This window comes from Polypterus senegalus, chromosome 10 (genome assembly GCF_016835505.1).
Source record: "Polypterus senegalus isolate Bchr_013 chromosome 10, ASM1683550v1, whole genome shotgun sequence".
Lineage (NCBI taxonomy): Eukaryota > Metazoa > Chordata > Cladistia > Polypteriformes > Polypteridae > Polypterus > Polypterus senegalus.
Genome location: NC_053163.1, coordinates 159453601 through 159477165, shown reverse-complemented (window position 1 = coordinate 159477165; position 23565 = coordinate 159453601). Strand labels below are relative to the sequence as shown.

The 23565-nt window shown below is 42.1% G+C and overlaps 1 protein-coding gene across 2 annotated transcripts in view; it reads right to left on the bottom strand.

The window, feature by feature from the left end:
• The window catches only part of mfsd12a (major facilitator superfamily domain containing 12a), a 118466-nt gene extending 95217 nt beyond the window's left edge, over positions 1-23249 (bottom strand). Inside the window, exon 1 of one of the 2 annotated variants that reach the window (XM_039767138.1) lies at positions 22388-23249. In XM_039767138.1, coding sequence (XP_039623072.1) covers positions 22388-22643 — 256 coding nt within the window. In that variant the 5' untranslated portion in view covers positions 22644-23249. The remainder of the gene's footprint in view (positions 1-22387) is intronic. The other variant, XM_039767137.1, reaches the window with a different exon arrangement.
• Between the last annotated feature and the right edge of the window lie 316 nt (positions 23250-23565).

Below are 23565 nucleotides of genomic sequence, written 5' to 3'. Positions count from 1 at the left end.
CCACAGCCCTCGAAGGAACATGCACCCCGGACACTTAAATCTGCTGGGAGGCATATAAACAGTGGCAATACCACCTAGGGCTGCAACGATTAGTCGATGTAAATCGACGACGACAAAAAAATCGCTGATGCGTCAAACACAAACTTCAATAGATGCTCCAGTCACAAAGAATCACATTGGTTTTCGTAACTGCAATGCACTACATGGACGTCTGGGGGCAGTATCGTTTGTTATTGTTTGTCAAGACTGCACACAGTCCTACCAACGAAGAACGTCTGAGGAGAAGAAGAACGTACAGGAAAATAAACGTGGCTGCAATGGCGAGTCGGATAGAGGAGGGGGAAGGAGTTTGGAAAAAAATTGAGACAGAAACTTTCGAAAGTGTGGGAGCACTTCACTGAAAAAGAAAAAAAAAAAAGATTATGCAAGCGGAGCTTTCTTTTCACGGTGGCAGCACCACCGTGATGCATGAGCATCTGAAACGCAAGCATCTTGGAGCTGTGATGCTGCCGTCTCTTGAGGCAAGTTTTAGCGAGTAAAGTTAGTGTCACATGTTAACGTTGATATTTGTACTAGGATGTATATATCAAGGTTTCGACAATGATAGTTAACCCTTAAACCGACACATAATGCACCCCTGGACGCCAAATACTTTTTAGCTGCACTTTTTAAGTAAATGTCACAATTCACAAAGAAAATGTGAAATTTTAATGGAACACGTATGTTGTTTTCATGCAAAGAGCATCACAATTACTGCAACACGGATCATTTTACACACTGCAAATGAACTGTAAAAGCTATATAAAAAAAAAAAACTACTGCAACAATTGATTATTATGTGTTCAAGGTGCAACTGAAGTCATTAATGAAATTCAGTAAATTACCGAGCCAACTGCACTTGAACTGGCTGCATGCAAACACGCAGAGGTAAACGCTGACGAGTGCAGGCTCGTCTAGTGCAGCGGCTCAATCCCAGAGACACTGAGGCCGCAGTTCTGCCGGGGCCGGCACTGCTCACGAGCTGGCTGCTTAACAAATATACGGCACTGACTGATCAGCTCCGGCGTGCTGTCAGATTGCTCTGTGAAGCAATTATAGCCAGTTGCGGGTTCAATGAATGTACGTCGCCAAATATACTCGGCCCCTGCATGCTGGCAAATTGCACTGAGACACGACTACAGCCGGTTGCAGCATATACATCACCGAATATACTTGACTCCGGCGTGCTGGCAAACAGCACTGAGAAACAACTTTAGCCAGTTGCGGAGTTCAATGAATGGACGTCACCGCATATACTCAACTTCGGCGTGCTTCCAAATTGCACTGGAAACCGACTCTAGCCAGTTGCGGCGGTTTAAGGGTTAAGTGAATATGACTTCAGTTACGTTTGCTAAAGTGTTTGGAGCTATACTGTAATAAACGAGTGAATAGAAGTAGCCGAGCCGTTCTAGGTTTTTTTTTTTCGTATGATACGAGTTCATATGAATAGTAAACCATCTCTAACTAACGTTAGGTAACTTGTGTTTTGGAGTGTATCAGTAATTAGCTTGTTACATATTTTAGTCCGCTATTTTTCTTATTTTGGCATAATATAGTACATGATGTGATAAACTACAACACTTTTCCTTCACAGTGTGATGATTAAAACATCTTTCTCTATCTGTAAAATCATTCTTGTGTATTCCTGCTACCTGCGAGCGTCTCTTCTCAGAAGCTGGGTACATTGGCTCAAAGAAGAGAGGCCGGCCGGCCGCCTCACACCACAGCACGTCGAAATGCTCACATTAATGAATATATGAACTGAATCTTTTATAAACTGTACATTGTTTTATTTTATTTGTACTGAAGGTTTATTTAAACTTTTGGACTTTAACTTAACCAAAATGGCCACTGGTGTGTCTTAAACGCACTTTTTGTGTTTAAAGACTACGTGCACTTTAGTTTGTATTGTTTAGTGTATTTCTTTTTTATTGTGATGGTCACACTAACATAAAACACCCGATTGTTTTCATGCGTTTCACTGGTTGTTATTTTAATGTGATTATTATTCATTTTAAATTGTGTTAAATGCAGAGACATCAGGGTGACATTCACAGGTGGACAGACGTGAGCAGATGAGCTAAGATGTGCACTGGAGCCCACAACAGGATGTGCAACCACAGGTCGCAGGCAAGAAAACAGTCATGAAAATAGGCATGAAATAATCGCGACTAATCAGAAAAAAAACTGAACGATTAGTCGACTACCAAAACAATCATTAGTTGCGGCCCTAACACCACTGCACTGATCTTTGGAGGGTTGCCATTACCTCATCATAATGGACTGTCGGTCGGGCAGACCACAGGTTGTGAGGTTCCGGGATGAGGTGAGCCACACTGGGGTGTCATAAGGAACAGGCCTGCCCGTCTCTACTGCTGTTAGCCCGGAACATGTCAGACTATTAAACAGAACAAGAGGTCGTATCACTTGCAAAAACAAATCTCACATGACTCTGCACTTATGGGGTTAGAGACGCGGGGGAATGACAGAGACGATAAGACTCAGATGGAAGTCTTTGTTTCGTGCAGCAAAGAAAAAATTCTGCAGCTTAACATCAGCAAAACAAAGAAACTGGTTCTTGACATTCAACACGCCAAACATACCCAGTCACTATTCTTGTATAGTCATGTGAAAAAGAAAGAAAGTACACCCTCTTTCAATTCGAAGGCTTTATGTATCAGGACATCATAAAAATCATTTGGACCTCAACAGGTCTTAAAAAGTAGGTAAATAGAACGCATCAACATGACATATTACATCATGCTATTTAACAAAAGCTAAGCCAAAATGTGGAAGCAGTGTGTGAAAAAATAAGTCCACCCTTACTGCTTCCATAGGAATTAAGAAGGTAAGTAGCAGCCAGGTGCGGTTAATCCAATGCACTTAATTAAATGATCTTCAGCAAGTGGGACCACCCCAATAAAAGCAGACTTCTGGCAGTTGGCTGCTCTGGAGAATTCAGGTGTGTGGGTGTGAAGACAATGCTAAGGAGGAAAGACGTCAGTAATGATCTCAGAGAAGCAATTGTTGCTGCCCGTCAATCAGGGAAGGGTTATAAGGGCATTTACAAACAATGTGAAGATCCATCATTCTACAGTAAGAAAGATTTTTCACAAGTGGAAAACATTCAAGACCGTTACCAGTCCTCCCAGGGGTGGATCCCCTGGCAAATTCACCCCAAGGTCAGACCAAGCAATGCTCATAGAAATTGCAAAAAAAAAAAAAAACAAACCACAACCCAAGAGAGCTCCAACTCAGACTCTACAGGCCTCAGTTAGCATGTTAAACGTTAAAGTTCATGACAGACTGATTTGAAAAATACTAAACGAGTCTGGCTTGTTTGGAAGGGTTGCCAGGAGAAAGGGTCTTCTCTCTAAAACAAAAACGCATGGCAACACGGCTTAGGTTTGCAAAGTTCACCTGAAAAAAACCACAAGACTTGTGGAACAATGTCCTTTGGACAGACGAGACCATAGTGGAGATGTTTAGCCATTATATACAGTGCCACACTCAATGAAAACCAAACAGAGCACAACAGCACAAACACCTCAGACCAACTGTCAAGCACGGAGGTGGAGGGCTGATGATTTAGGCTTGTTATGCAGCCACAGGACGTGTGCACCTTGCAGTCATTGAGTCAACCAGGAACTCCTCTGTGTACCAAATGTTTTCTGGAATCAAATGTGAGGCCATCTCTCCAACAGCAAAAGCTTAGCTGAAATTGGGTCATGCAACAGGACGATGATCTCAGACACACCAGCAAATCTACAACAGAATGGCAGAAAAAGAATAAAGATGTTGCAATGGCCCACTCAAAGTCCAGACCTCAACCCAATTGAAATGCTGTGGTGGGACCATTAGAGAGCTGTGCAGGAATGAATGGTCACCAACCTCAATGAACTGAAGCAACATTGTAAAGACGACTGGGCCAAAATTCCTCCACAATGATGTGACAGATAAAGATGGACAGAAAACGAGGACTTCAAGTTATGGCAGCTAAAGGTGCTTCTACAAGCTATTGAATTGTGGGGTCTACTTAGTTTTTCCACACATGGCGTCTGCATTTTGGCTTCATGTTTGTTAAATAAGTAAAGACATGGTGGAATCTGTAGTGTGTTGGTTTACACCCGAGGTTACATTTAAATAATTTTAGAACCCGGTAAGGACCATATGGTTATGTCCTGATACATGAAACCATCCAAATGCAAGAGGGGATACCTTCTTTATCACATGACTGTACACAGCTACAAGCACTTGTGGATCCACATCAGCGACCTTCTAGTAAAAGAGAGGAATTATATATGAAAAGGCAGAGCAGACTCTAATGTAGGTAGTGACACTCTCCGTGACAGCCAGGTATGTGTGGGGGGCCGGGAACAGCACTTTGAGTGAGGCCCACAGAATCAACAAGTGGGCTCAGTTATACGACGCACTGTCAGGTCCTGCTGGAGGTCACAGCAGAGGAGATAATGAAGACAAAATAAACTGATACTTAAGACAAGACTTGTGAACAATGCTGTACATCCTCTCCGCCACTTTTAGACAATTAATTATTCACCACGAGTGTGTCAAGTAACTCTACTGGAGCTCCAACATACCTACAGGTGCACACGTCTCCGCTTCACTGGAGCTCCTCTCTTATCAGATGCTTTGTTGTTTTTTTGTCATTTTTGACTGCATTGAGGATGTTGTTTTTTGTTATATTTCTAGAGCTTCTATAAAAATCTACATTTCCTCCTTGGGCAAAACAAAACACGGTCACACTTTGTGTAAACATTAAAGCTGGTGGCTGAAGGGGAACAACAAACAGAAGCTGGCTGGGCCTTCGTTTCTTTAAAACAAAGATGACATTGGAATTACATTTTTGGAAATAGAATTCTGAAAGTGTTAACAGCAGCAAATTTCAGTGTTATTTTAGACTGCAGAAAAACCCCAAAAATAGATCAAAAGTCCAAAGCAGGGCTGTGGAGTCGGAGCTGAAGAAGTCGAGGTGTCGGAGTCAGAAACAATTTTGGGTACCTGGAGTCGGCAAAAATGTAAAAACTCCGACTCCTAATAAATTTAAAATTGTAATTGAAAGAAAAAAAAATACAGCAAGTTTTTTACTGGACTGAGCTGTCCACAGTAGGGAATATGCAGAGAATTTTGAAATGAAAAATAGGACAATGACAACCCCATACTATTGCACACCTTAAGACAACTGTGCAGGAAGAATGGAGCAAAATATCAAGTGAAATGCTTCATCGCTTGGCGTCCTCGGTACCTAAACATCTTTTAAGTGCTGTGAGAAGGAATGGCGACATTACAAAAGTGCAGAATGCTTTACTGTCCCAACTTTTTCTTGGAATGTGTTGCAGGCCTGAAGTGCAGGAATGGATGTACCGTATATTTAACACAATGAAATGAAGTTGACCAGACAAAGCATAAAATATTTTGGACTTGTACTGTCTGCAATGAAATCAAAGTCAAAGTACATTTCATGTACAGGTTTTTATTATTTGTATTTACTATACCGTCCCAATTTTTTCTGATTTGGGGTTGTACGTATGTATGTGTCCGTCTGTCTAATCCTGCCAACTATGCCTATCTGTCTGTCTGACTGTTATATAGTGCCTTACACATCCATTCATCCTCCGACTCCTAATAAATTCAAATTACAAATGTCCCATTTCACAAACAATAGTCCTAATGAAGTGCTCATCTGATGTAAGAATAAAGCCGAGCGCGTAGTTGTGTTACTACTAGTGTGAGGTTCAGCTGAGCGATTCTACAACCTGACGTTCACATAGTGTATACAATCTGGATTATGGTACCTTATAAAAAGGGTTTCCATTTGATTTCAGATCTAATGTGTTTAGCAAGTTCATGTGAGTGTAGACAAGTGTAATGATGGAGGTGGAGGTGTGTGCTGTGGGCTGATGGGTGTTCAGGGGTTTAAACTGGCCAATACGGTAGAGAGTCAGCGTCCTAACCAGTAGTTCTGTGGTTAAATGATGACGTGTATGTTGCCTTCCTTCAACCAACATGGAAAAAACTTCAGCATATTAAATACAGAGAAGTCGGAGGTTCCAGAAACTAAGGAGTCGGAGTTGAAGGATCTACCATCTCCACAGCCCTGGTCCAAAGCAAAACAGTCTGGGGCACCAATCACAGTGCAATAATGAGCTCATATGCCAATCTATAGGAGAATTTCTCCTTCACAGTAAACGCTGCTTGATTTGGTTGGCGTCTGTGGGTAAAGGGATTTCAGGAGTTTTTTTCCCCCCAATGCCTTTACCATGAGGTTACGTCTGTACCAACCAAGACTGGATTAAGACCCCCATAGGCCCCTGGGACCTTAACAGAGAGTTGATCATACTTTTCACAAGGCAGTACCTGAACGCTTGGTCGTTCAAAGCAGTGTGCGCCATTTCTTACACTTGATTTCAGCACAAGACCTGAGGGGCTCCTTCAAGCCCTTTCTCACTTGGTAAATTTCGAGTCTTTTCATCAAGCAAGAGAGGGGGTCCTCCTTGATTTGTTTGCGAGTGTGGAAACCGCATCGTTGCATCGAGCAGTGGGGATGGATTGGTGAAAAAGGTTCCTTGCTGTCACAGGGCCCAGGGCACATACCCATGGTAGATCCGCCCGGGGACCAATTTTGCACATATGGACGAATGCCATTTTTTCACATTCTTCTTTGTAAACTGTCTGAAACTCTGCAAGTTGGGATTGGGTGAACAGGTATTTTAGAATTTCTAGTCGGTACCATTATCAGTAAAATAAACACTTCGAGGACAAATGTACTGAGATTTTTAAGGGAAGGAAGATAATAGTTTTGACTCGCTAATCATGACGCTAGCGGAATGGCACTGTGGCGACTGTTGATTAGCACTTGCAAGAAGAATTTCACTGCAGTTATAAGCTCGCTTCAGTCTGTATATTACATTTTGTACGGGTGCCGTCAGCAACCGAGGAGACAGGAACACCAGCCATTCATCGATGTATAGGTTAGGAGCACCACATGACAAACCAACTTGGGGTCCCCGATTAGGACCCGAGTGTAGCCATGTGACGGGTGACACCTCAGCACCACACCAGTTCAGATGGAATGGAACCAGCGTGAGGTGTTTTTTTGTTTTAATGGTGGCTGTGTAATAAGAGTATAAAGTTTAATATATCACTGTACTGTACAAATATGCGCTACCAGTAACGGCACACTGCTATAACGATAACGTGCAGTGAATCCACTTGACTGGAGTATTCCTAGTTTTCATCCTCTTTCTCTGTACGTTTAGCATTCGTTTGCTCAGATGTTGAAGCGCTTGCTCCTTCCTGAGCAGCTCTTCTTTTCTCCACCCTAGCGGCCCGCTTCTTCTCTTCTTCTGTCATCATCTTTTCACGTAAAAACTGATTAATTCTGTGTTTGTGTTGCGATTACTTAGTACGTTTTCCTTAATTTTTCACTTAAGCTGACACTTATGGTGTTCAGTCTGCCTCAAGAATGACTTAACATATGAAGAGGTAGGGGAAGCGACAGCAAAGGTGGTAGGGATGAGAACGGCACCCGTATGCATGTGCCGCCCTGCTGGATGATGTCGAGAGTTGATTCTACAATAAAATAAAATAAAAATAAAAAAAAGAGGAATAACCTTGGAGGTCAATAGTCACCGGAAAGTAGACGTCACATTGTATATGTACCAAACTGCAGGTCACTCGGTCAAATGGTTTGCGAGCTACAGGCGATTTAAAATCCTGGACAGACAAACGGACAGCCACGGACATGGTAGCGTATTATATATAAAGATAAATCTGCCTTTTTCTGCTCACATGCACAGTCTACTCTACACAGAGCCAGATTTAGCACAGGGGTTCACCATATAGAAATGCTAGTTAAGCGTTATAAGACAAGACAGACAGACAGAGAGAACTGGGAAACGGGCAGTCAGACTGAGGACCACGGGATACTACTGTTGTCTGTCAAAGTCAGCATGAAGCTGTATGCTCTTTGCCTTGTTTGGAATGGCGTGATTCACCCAAGTGGGGCCTGCTGCACGTGAAGAAAGAGTATAAAGCCTTGGAACATTACGCAGCACACCTTTGAAGAGGATGGACGGACGGGAGATGATGTCGTCATCCGATCCGGAAAATCCTTCCACTGCAATGGCAAAAATGGCAGACTCTACACATTGGGCGTCCACTCCCAGACTGGGTTTTTGCCATTGGCTTCCTTTGTGATGCTGCATAAGCCGTCATTAAATAAAACTAAGCTATTTCTCCTATGTGATTTCTTACCGCCGTATCACTAAGAGAGGGGTATTGCATTTTTATCCATCCATCATCCAACTTTCTATATCCTAACTACTTGAGTCAATCCCAGCCAAGACAGGGCGTAAGGAAGGAAACAAACCCTGGGCAGGTCAACAGCTCACCGCAGGGCGCACACACACACACACTAGTGACAATTTAGAATTGCCAATGCACCTCACCTGCATGTCTTTGGACTGTGGGAGGAAAACCGGGCAGACACGGGGAGAACATGCAGGGAGCAAACTCCATGCAGGGAGGACCTGGGAAGCGAACCCGGGTCTCCTAACTGCAAGGCAGCAGCACTACCCACTACACCACCGTGCCACCCTTGTCTTTATTTATTATATCTATATACTGTAGATTTGGGTCATGTAACATGCTGCAATCATGAAAGAACTCATTCCCACAGACTGGAGTGCTAATTCTGCCAGTAACCCTCCAACCTGCAGGCCTACATGAAGGGCTGGATGAAGATTAACGTTACCCAGGACAGAGCAATTGCAAGTTAAGGGCCTTGCTCAAGGGCCCAACGAAGTACAGCCACTTTTGCCGTTTTTTGGGATTCAAACCGGCAACCTTCCGATTACCATTGCAGATTCCTAGCCCGAGCGCCACTACTCCGCTCCCACTGATGTATAAACGTTCATAAAAATAACAAACCCAAACCACTTAACGTAAGCAGGTGCTTGTCAATTACAGATAAAAGATGACAAAGTTGAAAATATCTGTAAGAACAAGATAAGCCGGGTTTCAGAAGCCTCCCCATGTGCGGTAAGGAGCAAATCAAATCAAGCAAATCAGCTACAGCACTGCAGGCACGTCTCAAAATAGCCGCTGCCAACATGCGCAGAGATTCGACAGAACTGAAACAAAGAGCACAGCAAAGGCTTCGACATGTAAAAGCCTTTCAGCCTATCGACGCTCACTGTCACCTACTCACCCAGCACTGAATATCAAAGTCAGGTTTCAGATGATCCTCTGGGTGCTAACCTCAGTCTGCTACTTGGTTTGCTTTGCTGTACATCTGCGGTTCTCTGTGTGAAGAAATACTTTCAAAGCTAACATAACATTCTCACACCTACATAGCTCTGATTCAGGGTTGAAAGTGGAGAGGGTCTATCCTGGCAGCACCTGGGACAATGCAGGAACCACCAATCAACGTTTATGTTTGTGAAGAGGCAGAAGTCTGACCAGAGTATCCACGCAAACTCCTCAAGAATAATGAGGACGTGTAGGATTTGCACCCAGGAGCACTGATCAGTGAAACAGCAGCAGTGCCAACCACTTCCTAACAGTACAAGATTCACCATTACAGACGTGGACAGATGTTAGTCCCCTTAGAGCCCACTGACAACATAATGTATGCCTGCTGAAAAGTGAGGACATGAAAAACAATTGTCACGCACGTGTGCAGAAGGACTAAAAGAGGGTAACCCCACGCCAGGCCAGTGGGTGGTGGGATGCACGAACTTTCTTCGCCGTTACCTCTGCAGACCATAAAACAGGAAATTTGTGTTTTTTTTTTACATTATAAAATTCATTTTATTACAGGTTGAAAGGACACATTTATAGTGCAAACTATTGTGAATTGTGCACATGACTGAACAATAACTGTACAGCTGAAATAAACCACAGGGCACATGAATAAATAAAAGATAAAATGGTGCAAAAAGCGTCATTAAAGATTTTTCAAAAAGCTACTGTATGTAGAAAAGCACTGAGTTTCTTGATAGTGTTAGCCAGTTATATCACCATCTCAGCGCAACTGTACCTCGATAAATGATTGCTATCGAAGGACACGAAAAACAATACATTTAAAAAAACAGGCTGTAAAAGTGAGAGATCACCTTCTACAGTTTAAAGACTCCCTTTAAAAAGTGCCCAGCAATTAAAAGACATTTTAACTTCCGTAGGGGACAGATTGCAATATATTGATTCACAGTACAGGAAAGAACAGATTGGCCCACAACAAAGAAGGAAAAATGTGTTAGTTGTGCTTCACAGCTCAGGTGTTTCGGTCAGATGTGCGCTATATGCAGTACTATGCGGCAGTGGGGTCTTTTTTTTGGTACAAGTAATACTTCCAAGAAATGAAAAGGTAACCACTTTTAGACAAGATCTATAAAACAATACATTTTTTTTAAAGAATCTGATGACTGACAGAATCCTTTTTTTTTTAAATCTTATTAATTTTACTGTAATCATTCCATACAAATAGATCTTTTTTTTTTTTTTTTACAATGTAGAGAAGAGCCAAGCAAAATGACCCCTTTTATTGGCTAACTAAAAAGATTACAATATGCAAGCTTTTGAGGCAACTCTTCAGGCAAGATGTAATTTTGTATTTTTTTTTTTTTTTTACAAAAAAATAGATTGAAAACAAATAGGATTGAACCCCACCCACCGAGCATGGCCAATGGAGTAATACTTAAAGCATACCTAAATTGAGGAGTTTAAAAGGGCAAGAGAGACGAATGGAGAAGAAAAGGAAATGCGGAGAGAATTACTCCTTATTCTAAAATATTACTGATTAGATCCTGCCAGGTTTTGAAAAAGTTCTGTGTAGATCCTCTAAGTGAGAATTAGATTTTTTTTCCCCAATTTCAAATCTCTGTATTATTAAAAGAAATCCTGGAATGCAAAAGCAAGGCGACGATATGCGATTTTCTCGGAAGACATTTAAACGACCCGCAAGACAAGAGAGACTTGCCACGGAGTGTCTCGCGAGGGCCGTAAACACGAGACTTGGTGCCAAGATATTGTCCCAGGACCGTCTCGCGGGGACGTGGAACATGAGATTCTTGCAAGACACGCCCTACTTACAACATCCATCCATCCATTTTCTAACCCGCTGAATCCGAATACAGGGTCACGGGGGTCTGCTGGAGCCAATCCCAGCCAACACAGGGCACAAGGCAGGAAACAATCCTGGGCAGGGTGCCAACCCACCGCAGGACACACACAAACACACCCACACTCACACTAGGGCCAATTTAGAATCGCCAATCCACCTAACCTGCATGTCTTTGGATTGTGGGAGGAAACCGGAGTGCCCGGAGGAAACCCACAGATATCATATAAGAGCAAATCCATCAAAAAACAGTCAGTCGTGTAAATGCACGTAGTGCACACACATCCTGTGCTCTCCACATATAAAGCGTATCAGGACAATACGGAGAATAGACACCCAAAGGCAGATAAGAGATTATGAAACCAGTAAAATGGCAGCGTCCCAGCCAGGTTGCAGCCTTTTTGGTTTGAAGTGACTGTTCGGTCCGATTGACGGAGGGTGGAGTACAACACGGAAGACTGATAGCGGGGTATTGATTGATGCGGTAAGGGGGGCGAAACGTGGGGTTGGAGAGGGTGCTAGAAAGTTGTGTTTGGGGTTACGAAGTCCGCGGTTGTTCAAGTAAAACTTTTGTGACACTTTATCATGTCAGTCGCTACATTATCAAAAGACAGAAAAGATTGCATTACCGAAAAAAAAGGTGATTAACCATCAGAGCCAGGTGCAACTGAAAAAAGAGCAGGACAAAGTGAGGTCAGCAATAAAAGGCAAAGAGTAGAGTCTTTTCGCATTCGCATCATACTTATGCACAAAACGTAGATTTACACAATAAAAGACCATACGCTATAAAAATCTGTGGTCCCGCAACAGTTAAAGCAACGACAAGTTGAATTTCAAAGAATACACAATTCGGTCAGGTGTATATTTATGATCACGGAGAAGGGAAAAAGAAAGGTAATATATATATTCTGCGAATAACATTACACACCAAAGGAGATTGTGATATGCCATTCATATTAAAATGTTTACAGTTTACTGTGAGAATAGCTTTTGCTATGATAATCAATAAATCACAGGGACAAACATTAGAAAAAGTCGGATTATTTATTAGAGAAACAAACAATATTCACTCACGGGCAGCTACACGTTGCATTGTCACAATGGGTCTCCAAAAAATATTGTTTTTAATGAAGCTTTAAAGAAAAAGTGCAAATAATGAAATTAAAACAATTCCAAAGAAAAAAAAAATTAAATTGTATATCCAATTAACCAAACACAGGGGCTGGCGAGCGAAACGAGCAGGGGGGCAGAGCCCCCTTGTACTATAACACATCGGTTTCCCACTGACTTAAGAGGAGAGTTAGGGTTCTTCCAATTTAGCAAAATAAGTCTGCGTGCCAGAAGTGTAGTGAATACAATCACAGTTTGCTTGTCCTTCTCCACTTTAAACCCATTTGGATGAACACCAAACACAGCTGTTAAAGGGTTAGGTGGGATTGGGACCCCGAGGCTGTCTGAAAGGCACTTCAAAATTTTGGTCCAAAATGATGTTAATTTGGTGCAGGCCCAAAACATGTGACCCTGTGAGGCTGGGACTTGATTGCAATGATCGCAGGTTGGATCTCGCCCTGGAAACATTTTGGACAGTTTTAAGCGAGACAGATGTGCTCAATATATAATTTGGAGTTGAATAATTGTATACTTAAAAACAGGAAATTCTGCCTGGGGGAATTTTTCAAACTAGCCGTTTTCTTGAATTTGTATCACACATGCATCTCCCCAATCGTGCAGTCAGTCACTCAGTCAATTTAAACAGAGAAAAGTCGTCACTCTGCCATTTGGTGCCACCGCACTCAATAATGGAGCAGAGAAAGCAAAGGACAGAACCGTCCGAGAAGATAAGAAAGAAAAGGACAGACAAGCACATGAAAGGCAAAGGTAGAAGGCCGTCTCCAAGCAGCCTGATAGTCCTGTGACAACAGTGGTGAAATTTAAGAAGATGACAGTCCATGGGACTGTAGCCAACCAACCTTTCTGGATACAAAGCCAGAGTGGCACAAGGATAGTGAGAAAGGTAGACAAAAAGCCAAGGAAACCATCCAAAGAGATACAAGATGAACTCCAAGGTCGAGGTCCATCAGTGTCTGAGCACACAATCCCTTGGTTTTTGAGTGACAGGGAGCTCAATAGAAGACGACCTAGGAGGATTCCACTGTTGAAAGAAAAATATAAAAAGGCGGACTGAAATTCAGTAAAATTCATATTGACAGGCCACAATGCTTCTAGGAGAATGTCATTTGGAAAGGTGAGACAAAACTGAAGGTTTTTGGTAAGTCACATCAGCTCTGTGTCCACAGATGAAAAAAAAAACGAAGGTTTCAAAGAAAAGAACACCAAACCTCCTGTGAAACTTGGAAGAGGCTCAGTGATGTTTTGGGGCTGGTTTGCTGTGTCCGACATGGGGTGCGGAGGGAACAATGAAATCTCAAGACATTCTGCAGCCAGACGTACTGCCCACAAAGCTCTGTCTCAGTGGATCCTCCAACAGGACGAAGAGCCAAAACACACAGCTGAAAGCATCCAAGAATGGCAAAGAACAAAACATTGGACTGTTCTGAAGTGGCCTTCTAGGAGCCCTGACTTGAATCCTATCAGACATCTATGGAAAGAACAGAACCAAGCTGTCTGGAGAAGACCTCCTGTAAAGCTAACAAAGCTGGAGCAGTCTGCTCTGGAAGAGTGGGCCAAACTACCTGTGGACAGGTGCAGACATCTCATGGTGAGCTCCAGGAAGTGCATGTGTGCAGGGATTGCCTCTAAAATGATGTGCAACAAAATATCAGGTGAAGGGTCTCATTAATTTTCTCCATCCCGCTTTCATTTGTGTTATTATTTGAAACTAGCTGTGTAAGCCTGTGCTGTAAAAAAAAAACCCCGGGCTCCTAGAAATTACAGAAAATCGTCAAAAACAAAAATTTTAAATGCAGAGTTGACGGCTTAGTTTTGTGGACATGCCCGTCCCCCTTGCACAGCGAGTTTCTCTTCGTTTGTCTTTTCTCGGTGGTTTCACTTTAGCTCATTTTGCGTTGCTTTCTTTCAGCTTCATGCTGTTGCCTCGTACTTCTTTCTTCTTCCGACTCGTTAACTTGGGGCCGCCTTGCCGGCTCTTTGAGCTTCAAGCTGTAGCCTCGCATTTCTGGGCCAGTCAGGCAGACTTCTGATTCACTAATTCTTTATTTTTATTTGTCACATACATAGTTAAACAGGACAACACGCAGTGAAAGGCATCTTTTTCGCATACCCCTTGGGGTCAAATCGCAGGGTCAGCCATTGTACAGCGCCTCTGGAGCAGTTGAAGGTTAAGAGTCTTGCTCAAGGGCCCAGCAGAGTAGCATCTCTTTTGGCAGTGACAGGGATTTGAACCAGCAACCACTTCCATGTGTGGACGTTTATATGTGAGATATTAGATTGAATCAAAACTCTAAAGTCTTATTTTTGTATTATTTTGGATCAACAATGGGTGGCAGTTACTTTTATTAGATAATTTTAGAGACAATTGTGGGTGGTTCGTTTCTCATGGAGGGGTACCAACAAATTTCTCCACTTCTGTGAGCAGCCTTCATCTGTGGTCAAATGCACTTCTCGAATCTTAAAGTTAACAGCAACTATCAACTGTACTTCCTCCCGTCACAATCCTCTTAAATCTTCACTTGCAATAAACAGAGAACATTCCACTCTGCAACTCTTTTGTTCTAGAGCAGCGTTTCCCAATCTCGGTCCTGGGGACCCCCTGTGGCTGCAGGTTTTTGTTCTCTCTTTTGGACTCTTAGCCTAGTTAAGTGAGTCCTTACTTCCCAGTTTCTGTGTTTTGGAGTCACTGTAGAAATTACAAACGGTGTTTGGTAGATTTTTATTAAAATATAATAAGCAGTTATATTGGGAATATGTCATTTTTTTCAAGTTATTAACTTTATTTTCAAAATAATTTTGATTCTGCTTTTCCAGGTGTTCTGGTTATTTAATTGATTATTCACTAATTAGCGGGTCTGACACTGAAGTCTTTGTTGCTTTCATCATCCTGGGTGTCTGCTGTGCTGGTTGTTATTGGTCACTATTAGGGTTAAATGAAGGGAGCAAACTACACAGGAAAATAGGAAAACAACAAAAGAGTTAAGCATTTATAGCTTTAGAAAAAAATAGAAATATTTCTAAATGTGTTATAAATGTAAACACCATACTGTTAAAGACCAGCTAATTAAATGAGATGAGTTGTTATCGATGATTATCACAGATTGTGAAATTGGTTGGACTAGACCAGGGGTACTAATTACGGTCCTGGAGGTCCACAGTGGCTGCAGTTCTTAATTAAGACTCACTTATTTACTAATAAAGCAAATACCTAAATTTCGAATTAATAGGAAATTAAAAAAAACTCCACAGTGGATTAATAAAGATTTAAAAAAAGATGCCTGCTTCATAAGGCATATAAGACTAATGACTGCAAAGTGAATCGTAGAGCGTATGAGAACATGAGGGCAACCATTAAGAAGGATATCAGGGAGGCTAAAAGACAAATAGAGAGGAATATAGCAGATAAGAGGAAAGAAGACCCTAAGAGATTCTTTCAGTATTTTAGTAGTAAAAGAACAGTCAAGGAGGAGGTGAAGTGTATTAAAAATAGTAAAAGGGAATTAAAAAAAATACAGACAGTGAAATAGCGGATGCCCTAAACTCACATTTTTCTGAGGTCTTCACGAGTGAGCAAGTGAATAACAACATTACAGAGGTAACAGGGACTACTAAGGAGGTACTGAGGGATTTAGAATTTGTAGAAAGAGAAGAGCTGTGATTATTAAATAAGCTGAAATCAAACAAATCACCAGGACCAGATAATATTTATCCTTGAGTTCTTAAGGAGGCCAGCGAGTGCAGATGTAAACCCTTGATACATATTTTTAGGAAGTCATTGCATACTGGAGAGATTCTGAAGGACTGGAAAATGGCAAATATCATCCTGTTATATAAAAAAGGGCAACAGGGCAGATCCAAGCAACTACAGGCCAGTAAGCTTAACATGCATCACAGGAAAATTAATGGAAAGAATGAAGGATAAGATTGAGCGACACCTGACAAAGGACAGGAGATATTAGGAACAGTCAGCATGGGGTCAGACGAGGGAGGTCGCGTTTTGCTAACATGCTGGAATTCTATGAGGAGGCAACAAAAGGATACGATCAGAGTGGATAGATGAGATTTATCTTGACTTTCAGAAAGCATTTCACAAGGTGCCACATGAGAGGGTGGGCATCAAACTAAAAGAAGTGGGAGTTCAGGGTGATGTTTTTAGGTGGGTGCAGAATTGGCTCAGACACAGGAAGCAGAGGGTGATGGTGAGAATTGGGTGATGTTAAGAGTGGTGACCAGCAGGGGGCAGTGCAGGGGCCACTGCTATTTTTTAATATCTATAAATGATTTAGATAGGAATATAAAAGAACAAGCTGGTTAAGTTTGCAGATGATACCAAGATAGGTGGATTAGCAGATAATTTGGAATCCGTTATATCATCACAGAAGGACTTGGACAGCAGACAGAATTGGGCAGATTTGTGGATAATGAGATTTAATGTCAGTAAATGTAGAGAATTACACATAGGAAGTAAAAATGTAAGGTTTGAATACACAATGGGCGGTCGGAAAATCGAGAGTCCACCTTATGAGAAGGATTTAGTAGTCATAGTGGACTCTGAGCTATCGACTTCCAGACAAGCCATTAAGAAGGCTAACAGACTGCCAGGTTATATAGCGCCTTGATGTGTGGAGTACAAGTCACAGGAGGTTCTGCTCAGCCTTTATAACACACTGGTGAGGCCTCATCTGGAGTCCTGGGTGCAGTTTGGGTCTCTTGGCTACAAAAAGGAAACAGCAGCGGTAGAGAATATCCAGAGATCAGGGCTACATGGGATGAGTTATGAGGAAAGATTAAAAGAGCTGACCCTTTACAGTTTAAGCAAAAGAAGATTAAGAGGTGACATGATTGAAGTTTTTAAAATTATGAAGGGCATTAGTCCAGTGGACCGAGACTTGTATTTTAAAATGAGTTCATCAAGAACACAGGGACACAGTTGGAAACTTGTGAAGGGTAAATTTCGCACAAACATTTGGAAGTTTTTCTTTACTCAAAGAACGATAGACACTTGGAATAAGCGACCCAGTAGTGTGGTGGACAGTAAGACTTTAGGGACTTTCAAAACTCGACTTGATGTTTTTTTGGAAGAAATAAGTGGACAGGACTGGTGAGCTCTGTTGGGCTGAATGGCCTGTTCTCGTCTCGGGTGATCTAATGTTTTTAAGTTTAGTTAACTTATTTATAATAAATTCAGAACCGTTAACTGCCTAGTTTAGTTTTAAACTGCTGCTTTTGCATTTTTAAATTGTTGCCCATTTTCTTAATAACCCTAAGCTAATGAGGTGCAAATGACAAAGGAACCAGCGGCTCTTCAGCGAACGTGCTTCTATTTAAACACGAGTACAAGCGTCATGAAGTATCTGTGGTAATAAAAGACTTTGAAATTAGAGAGAGAGAGAGAGAGAGAGAGAGAGAGAGAGAGAGAGAAGGGAAACACTAACAAGCCATATAAGTTAACACCAAGTTTCATTATCAGTTATCCCTGGATTCTAATTACAAAAACGTTTAGCCACTGCAGACCTCCAGGACCACAACAGAGTACCCCTGAAGTAGACAATTATTTACTAATGGGTAGGAGTTGTCCCTTTCAGAGTCATGACTGGCATTTGCTCTGCTAATCACTAATTGTTGGCATTCAAATAGAGTTAAGAATGCCAACTCTGCAGAAAAAATGAATAAAAAACACAAACACAGACAACAAAGTAAGCATTTAGAGATAAAGGAAGTTAAGGGGTATTTTTGATCGATCCTCACCCCTGAGAACGAGAGCAAGGCAAACGGCGTTAAATGTAAGGCTTGTAAATATACCTAAATTAATAAATTCTCTGTGCTTTATGAACTTATTTTAAAATATTACTGATAAGATCCTGCCATGTTTTTAAAAAAGTCTGTACGGATCCTCTAACTGAGTATTTGATTTTTTTCCAACTTCAAATAATATAACACATCGGTTTCCCACTGAATTAAAAGAGGAGAGTTTGGGTTCTGCCAGTTTATGAGAATAAGTCTGCGTGCCAAGAGTGTAGTAAATGCAATCACAATTTGTTTGTCCTTCTCCACTTTAAGCCCCTCTGGAAGAACCCCAAACACAGCTGTTAATGGGTTAGGAGGGATTGTGAGTCCAAGGCTGTCTGAGAGGTAATTAAAAATTTTTGTCCAGAATAATGTTAATTTGGTGCAGGCCCAGAACATGTGACCCAGTGAGGCTGGAGCTCGATTGCAACGTTTGCAGGTTGGATCATACCCTGGAAACATTTTGGAGAGTTTTAGTCGAGACAGATGTTCTCGATATTTAATTTGGAGTTGAATAATTGTATGCTTTGCGCATATGGAGCTCGAGTGAATTCTCTGCATTGCTACTTTCCACTCCTTTTCTGATATATTAATTGAGAGATCTTTTTCCCAGTGTCCTCTTGGATCTTTGAAAGGGAGGGATTGTAAAATGATTTTATATATTGTAGAGATGGAGTCTAAGTCCTTGAGATTGAGCAATATTTTTTCCAGCCTGGATGAGGGTGCAAGATGAGGAAAATCTGGAAGGTTCTGTTTAACAAAGCTCCTGATTTGAAGATAGTGAAAAAAATGTGTAGCTGGAATGTTAAATTTGGAATGTAATTGTTCATAGGATGCAAAGACGTTGTCTATATAAAGATCTCTAAGCAAGTTAATTCCAAATTTTTTCCAGATATTAAAAACTGCATATGTTTGTGAAGGTTGAAAGAGGTGGTTCTTTTGCAGGGGTGCCACAGATAGAAGCTTCTCCGTCTTAAAATGCTTTCTACATTGGTTCCAGATTTTAAGTGAGTGGAGCACAATTGGGTTATTAGTGTATTGCCGATAACGTGTGTTTATTGGAGCAGAGCAGGGAATACAAAGAAGAACTGCAGGATTTTACTTCTATTGCGGTCCATGCCTGTATATGTTCTTCTATTTGTGTCCAGGTTCTTATCGCCTGTATATTTGCTGCCCAGTAATAAAACTGGAAGTTAGGTAGAGCCATGCCGCCTTTTGCCTTTTGTCTTTGTAGGGTTGCTCTTTTGATGCGTGGATGTTTTGAATTCCAAATAAATTAGGTTATTGTTGAAGCTAATTACTTAAAGAATGATTTATTAATGTATATTGGAATGTTTTGAAATAAAAAAAGGAGTTTAGGAAGAATTAATCAGTTTTAACATGAAAAGATGCCAACAGAGGAAGAGAAGAGGCGGGCCGCTAGGGTGGAGATCAGAAGAGCTGCTCAGGAAGCAGCAAGGGCATCAACCTCTGAGCAAATGAATGATAAACGTACAGAGAAAGAGGATTAGAACTAGGAATGCTCAAGTCGAGTGCATTCACTGCATGTTACCAGTATAGATATATATATAGAGAGAGAGATTAAGTATCAAAGGAAAAAAAATGAACCTAAAAACAATCTTAAAAACAGACAGTTTGATGGTGCTCTTCAAGAAAAAAAAAAATCAACAATTTTGGAATTGTGGCAGAGTAAGTGCAACAACGAGCCATTTAATTAAATAATGGGATTTAATTAACAAGAATCGGGTTCAAATTAAAGAACAGTTTGGAGTCTGAGGCCCTGACTTGGCTGGTCATGTGTTGGCTCACTAACTTCACATCTCACTTATGTTTGGCTGCAGTTTAAGGAAAAAAGTCATAAATAAAAAAGGACAGCAATTAAAATGAAGGAACAAGAAGTCACTTAACAGCAGGAAGAGAGTCACCGAGTAACAAAGTGTCATGAAGGAAATCCCACAGCCATTGTGGCCCTCCAGGATTTAAATTGGACAACATTGTCAAGGACATCATTTTTTTTTTTTTCTTCAACTTTTTATATATATATATATATATATATTTTTTTTTAAGTCTTACCCACCCAATTCACCAGGTTAATATGGTGGAGCACTTTTATAAATAAATTAAAAAAATGCTAAAAACCTGTTATTTTAACATGGCTTTCTCGTAGCTTCATTTTAGTAACCCTGATATTCTGGATACGTATTATTTTTAATAATCCCTACTGTTCTTTTTTTCATTTTTTGCTGCTGTGTTGGCGATCAGCGCCACCGTTACCTGCTCAGGGCAGCACACAGTCACTATGCTGATGGACTGAAGGCCAGAGATCATCATCATCATCATCTAATTCTTCCATATGAAGCCTGAAAACCATGAAAAATACTAATGGAGAACATTGATGTTAGGTAGAATGCTCAGTGGGGGCCGGGTGGTCTCCTGGCCTCAAAACCCCTGTAGATTTTGTTGTTTTGTTTTTTTTTCCTCCAGCTCCCTTCAGTTTATTAATTTATTTATTTTCTGTTCTTCCGGCCATAGGATCTTACTTTATTCCTTATTTAGTATTGCCTAATCATAATTTGATATTTTTATAAACTTTTCTTTCTTCATCTTGTAAAGCACTCTGAGTGGCATCACTTGTATGAAAATGTTGCTGTTGTACCCAACGCACACAAATCCCTGCTTCACTCAGTAAAACACATCAGCGGCGTAAAAGCTGAAAGGGTTAACAGCTGAGTAAACATCGCCGAGGATCTCTCGTGGACCCTTCACATAGACACGGTGGTCAGGAAAGCTCGGCCAGCAGCTCTACTTCCTGAGGAGGCTGAGGAAGTACGGCATGAATGCCAACATCACCTCAAACTTTTACAGGAGTGTGGTCGAGAGTCTGCTGACGGGCTGCATTACCGTCTGGTATGGGAGCTGCTCTGCCAGCAGCCAGAAATCACTACAGAGAGTGGTGAAGGCAGCAGAGCACATCACGGGCAAGAGTCTCCCTGCCATTGAAGACATTTACCTCCATCGGTGCTTGCGTAAGACAAGCAGCAGCATCATCAAGGACCACAGCCGCCCAGCACGCCAGCTGTTCTCCTTGTTACCGTCTGGCAGACGATACAGGAGTCTGGCTGCTCGGACTACAAGACTTAAGAACAGTTTTTACCAGCAGGCCATTCGACTCCTCAACAGCAACACCTGAACACCCACATACACTTACATCACACCTACATTGCACTACTCACACACAAACTGTACCTGCACACACTCGGAATACCGACTGGAACATGCATCTGTACTTTATGGAATTTGAACTTTACAAAACATTATCTGTGCAATAAATGTCATTTGTGCTTGCTGCTCATTCAACTCATATTGCTCTATAACTTCTTTTAAAATGTCCACATTTTATTTTATATTGCTAGTTTATTTTTAACTTGTGATTTTTTTTTTTTTATTATTTTTAGCTTTATTGGAACTAGGCTAAGTGACTTGTTTTTCTCGTCATACACATTTCATTGTATGTTGACCCTGTGTTAACCTTATATGACAAATAAATAAACCTGAATTAAAAATATAGCTTCACCATTTTGTAATTTCTAGATACATGAACGCCCTGCCCGGGGTTTGTTTCCTGCCTTGCGCCCTGTATTGGCTCCAGCAGACCCCCGTGACCCTGTAGTTGGGATATAACGGGTTGGATAATGGATGGGCAGATAGATATATGCGAGAAATAACGGCTTACTTGATTAAAGTTGGAGACCAATTATGTGAACAAAGGGGTCTGGACGTTGAGAGCCACTACATTTGAAGACCCTCTCACACATGGCCACCGCAAGAACTGCCACTCTTCCCAGCTCATATCTTTGAGTTATGGGAGGTCAAGCAAAATACCCAGAAAAAATGCCACAAGACACGAGGAGAACACGCAGAATCCACACCGACAACAAACAGAACCGCAGACGGGATCTGTGAGGCGGCAGCAGCGTTAACGACCACCCAAAGAGAAAGATGAACGCGTCGGTAACTCAGGAGCCCACCGTGTCACATCTGATGGTGACTTTGCTCCGAGAGCTTCACGTGCTTTGCGGTGTGTCACCCTGACCCACCAACCTCTTCTTATGTTTATAAAGTAACTCACGTTGGTACCATTTAAAGGAGGCCAGGGTGTTAATCCCCTCTATCCCTCGCACACTTCCACTCGACTGCTCCCTCTGTTCTCTACCCTTCACCCGACGCTCCTGCCCCAAGTTTCAAGCTGGCATTTCGCGTCACGTCTTCCCTCCATGCCCGGCCACTTACCCGTCAAGTGCCAGGTCTTCCTCTTGCCGTACTTCCCACACCCGGCGTTCCTGTCCGACTCGAAGCCGACGAGGGGTGTAGAGATGCCGTCCGCTATCTGCCCGACGAGCAGCAGGATGCCGGCGTAGGCGTTGTTGAAGCCGAGCACGGAGTGGTAGTAGACGAGCAGGTAGGTAAACCACATAGAGGCGCACAGGTCGTTGAGGAAGTGCCCGGCGGCATAACTTAAGCGGCCGCCAAGGCTGAGAGACGACATGGTGCGCCGCGGTGCTGTCAGCCTCACGCTCGGTCCACTTCCCTTTCAACTTGGTGGCTCATTGATGAGCGAGGATGAAGTGAGCGAACTAACGAGAGCGCGCTCTTTTCAGCAGGGCAGGCGCGCGCGCGGGTCCTCCACTAATTAGTTCGCGCGATTACAGATGCTGGCGTGGAGTCAACGGCGCTCAACTCGGCGTCTCTGCTCGGATGTTCAGACCACGGCGCCTGCCGTCACTCCACCACTGCAGGGGTTTCCATTCTTCTTAACGGCCGAGGACCGCGAAAAGTGAAGGTAACATTGAGTTTCAGTGTTGTGAACGCCGAATGACAGGCGAGTCATGTGTCCTGTCACGAGAAGAGGGCGGGGCCTTCACGATTAAAGCGTTCTTAAAGGGGAAGCGCGCCGAATGCAATTCAAACACAGCTTTATTGGCAGGACAGTCGGCGGGATAGAAATGTTCATCGCCTTCATCACTTGGCTTTCAACGAAATTTGGTATGAAAGCAGGAAAATATCTGAGGAAAATGTGAACATTAGAACAAATTTGTCGAGGCCAACAAAAGCATTTCACTCCAAGCACCCATTTTCTCTACCCAGGGGTCTCCATCTCCGGTCCTAGAGGGTCCCAGTGGATGCAGGTTTTAAAATCAGTGACCTGTTTTTGCTTTTTAATTGACTTTCTCTTGAAGACTCAGACCTCTTAATTGTTTCTTTTCCTTATTAAGCAGCCAAACAATAATGGGATACAAAATGGGCCAAAACACTATAAATCATACAATATGTGAAAATAAAGAGAGATGAAGGTTTCAGCAATGCTGACCTGCTCAGGTCCACAAAACATTTTATCACTGCTCTTAGAAATGAGAAAATCAACAAATTCAGAAATGTCTGCCATAGCACAATGAGAGCTGCAACAGGCA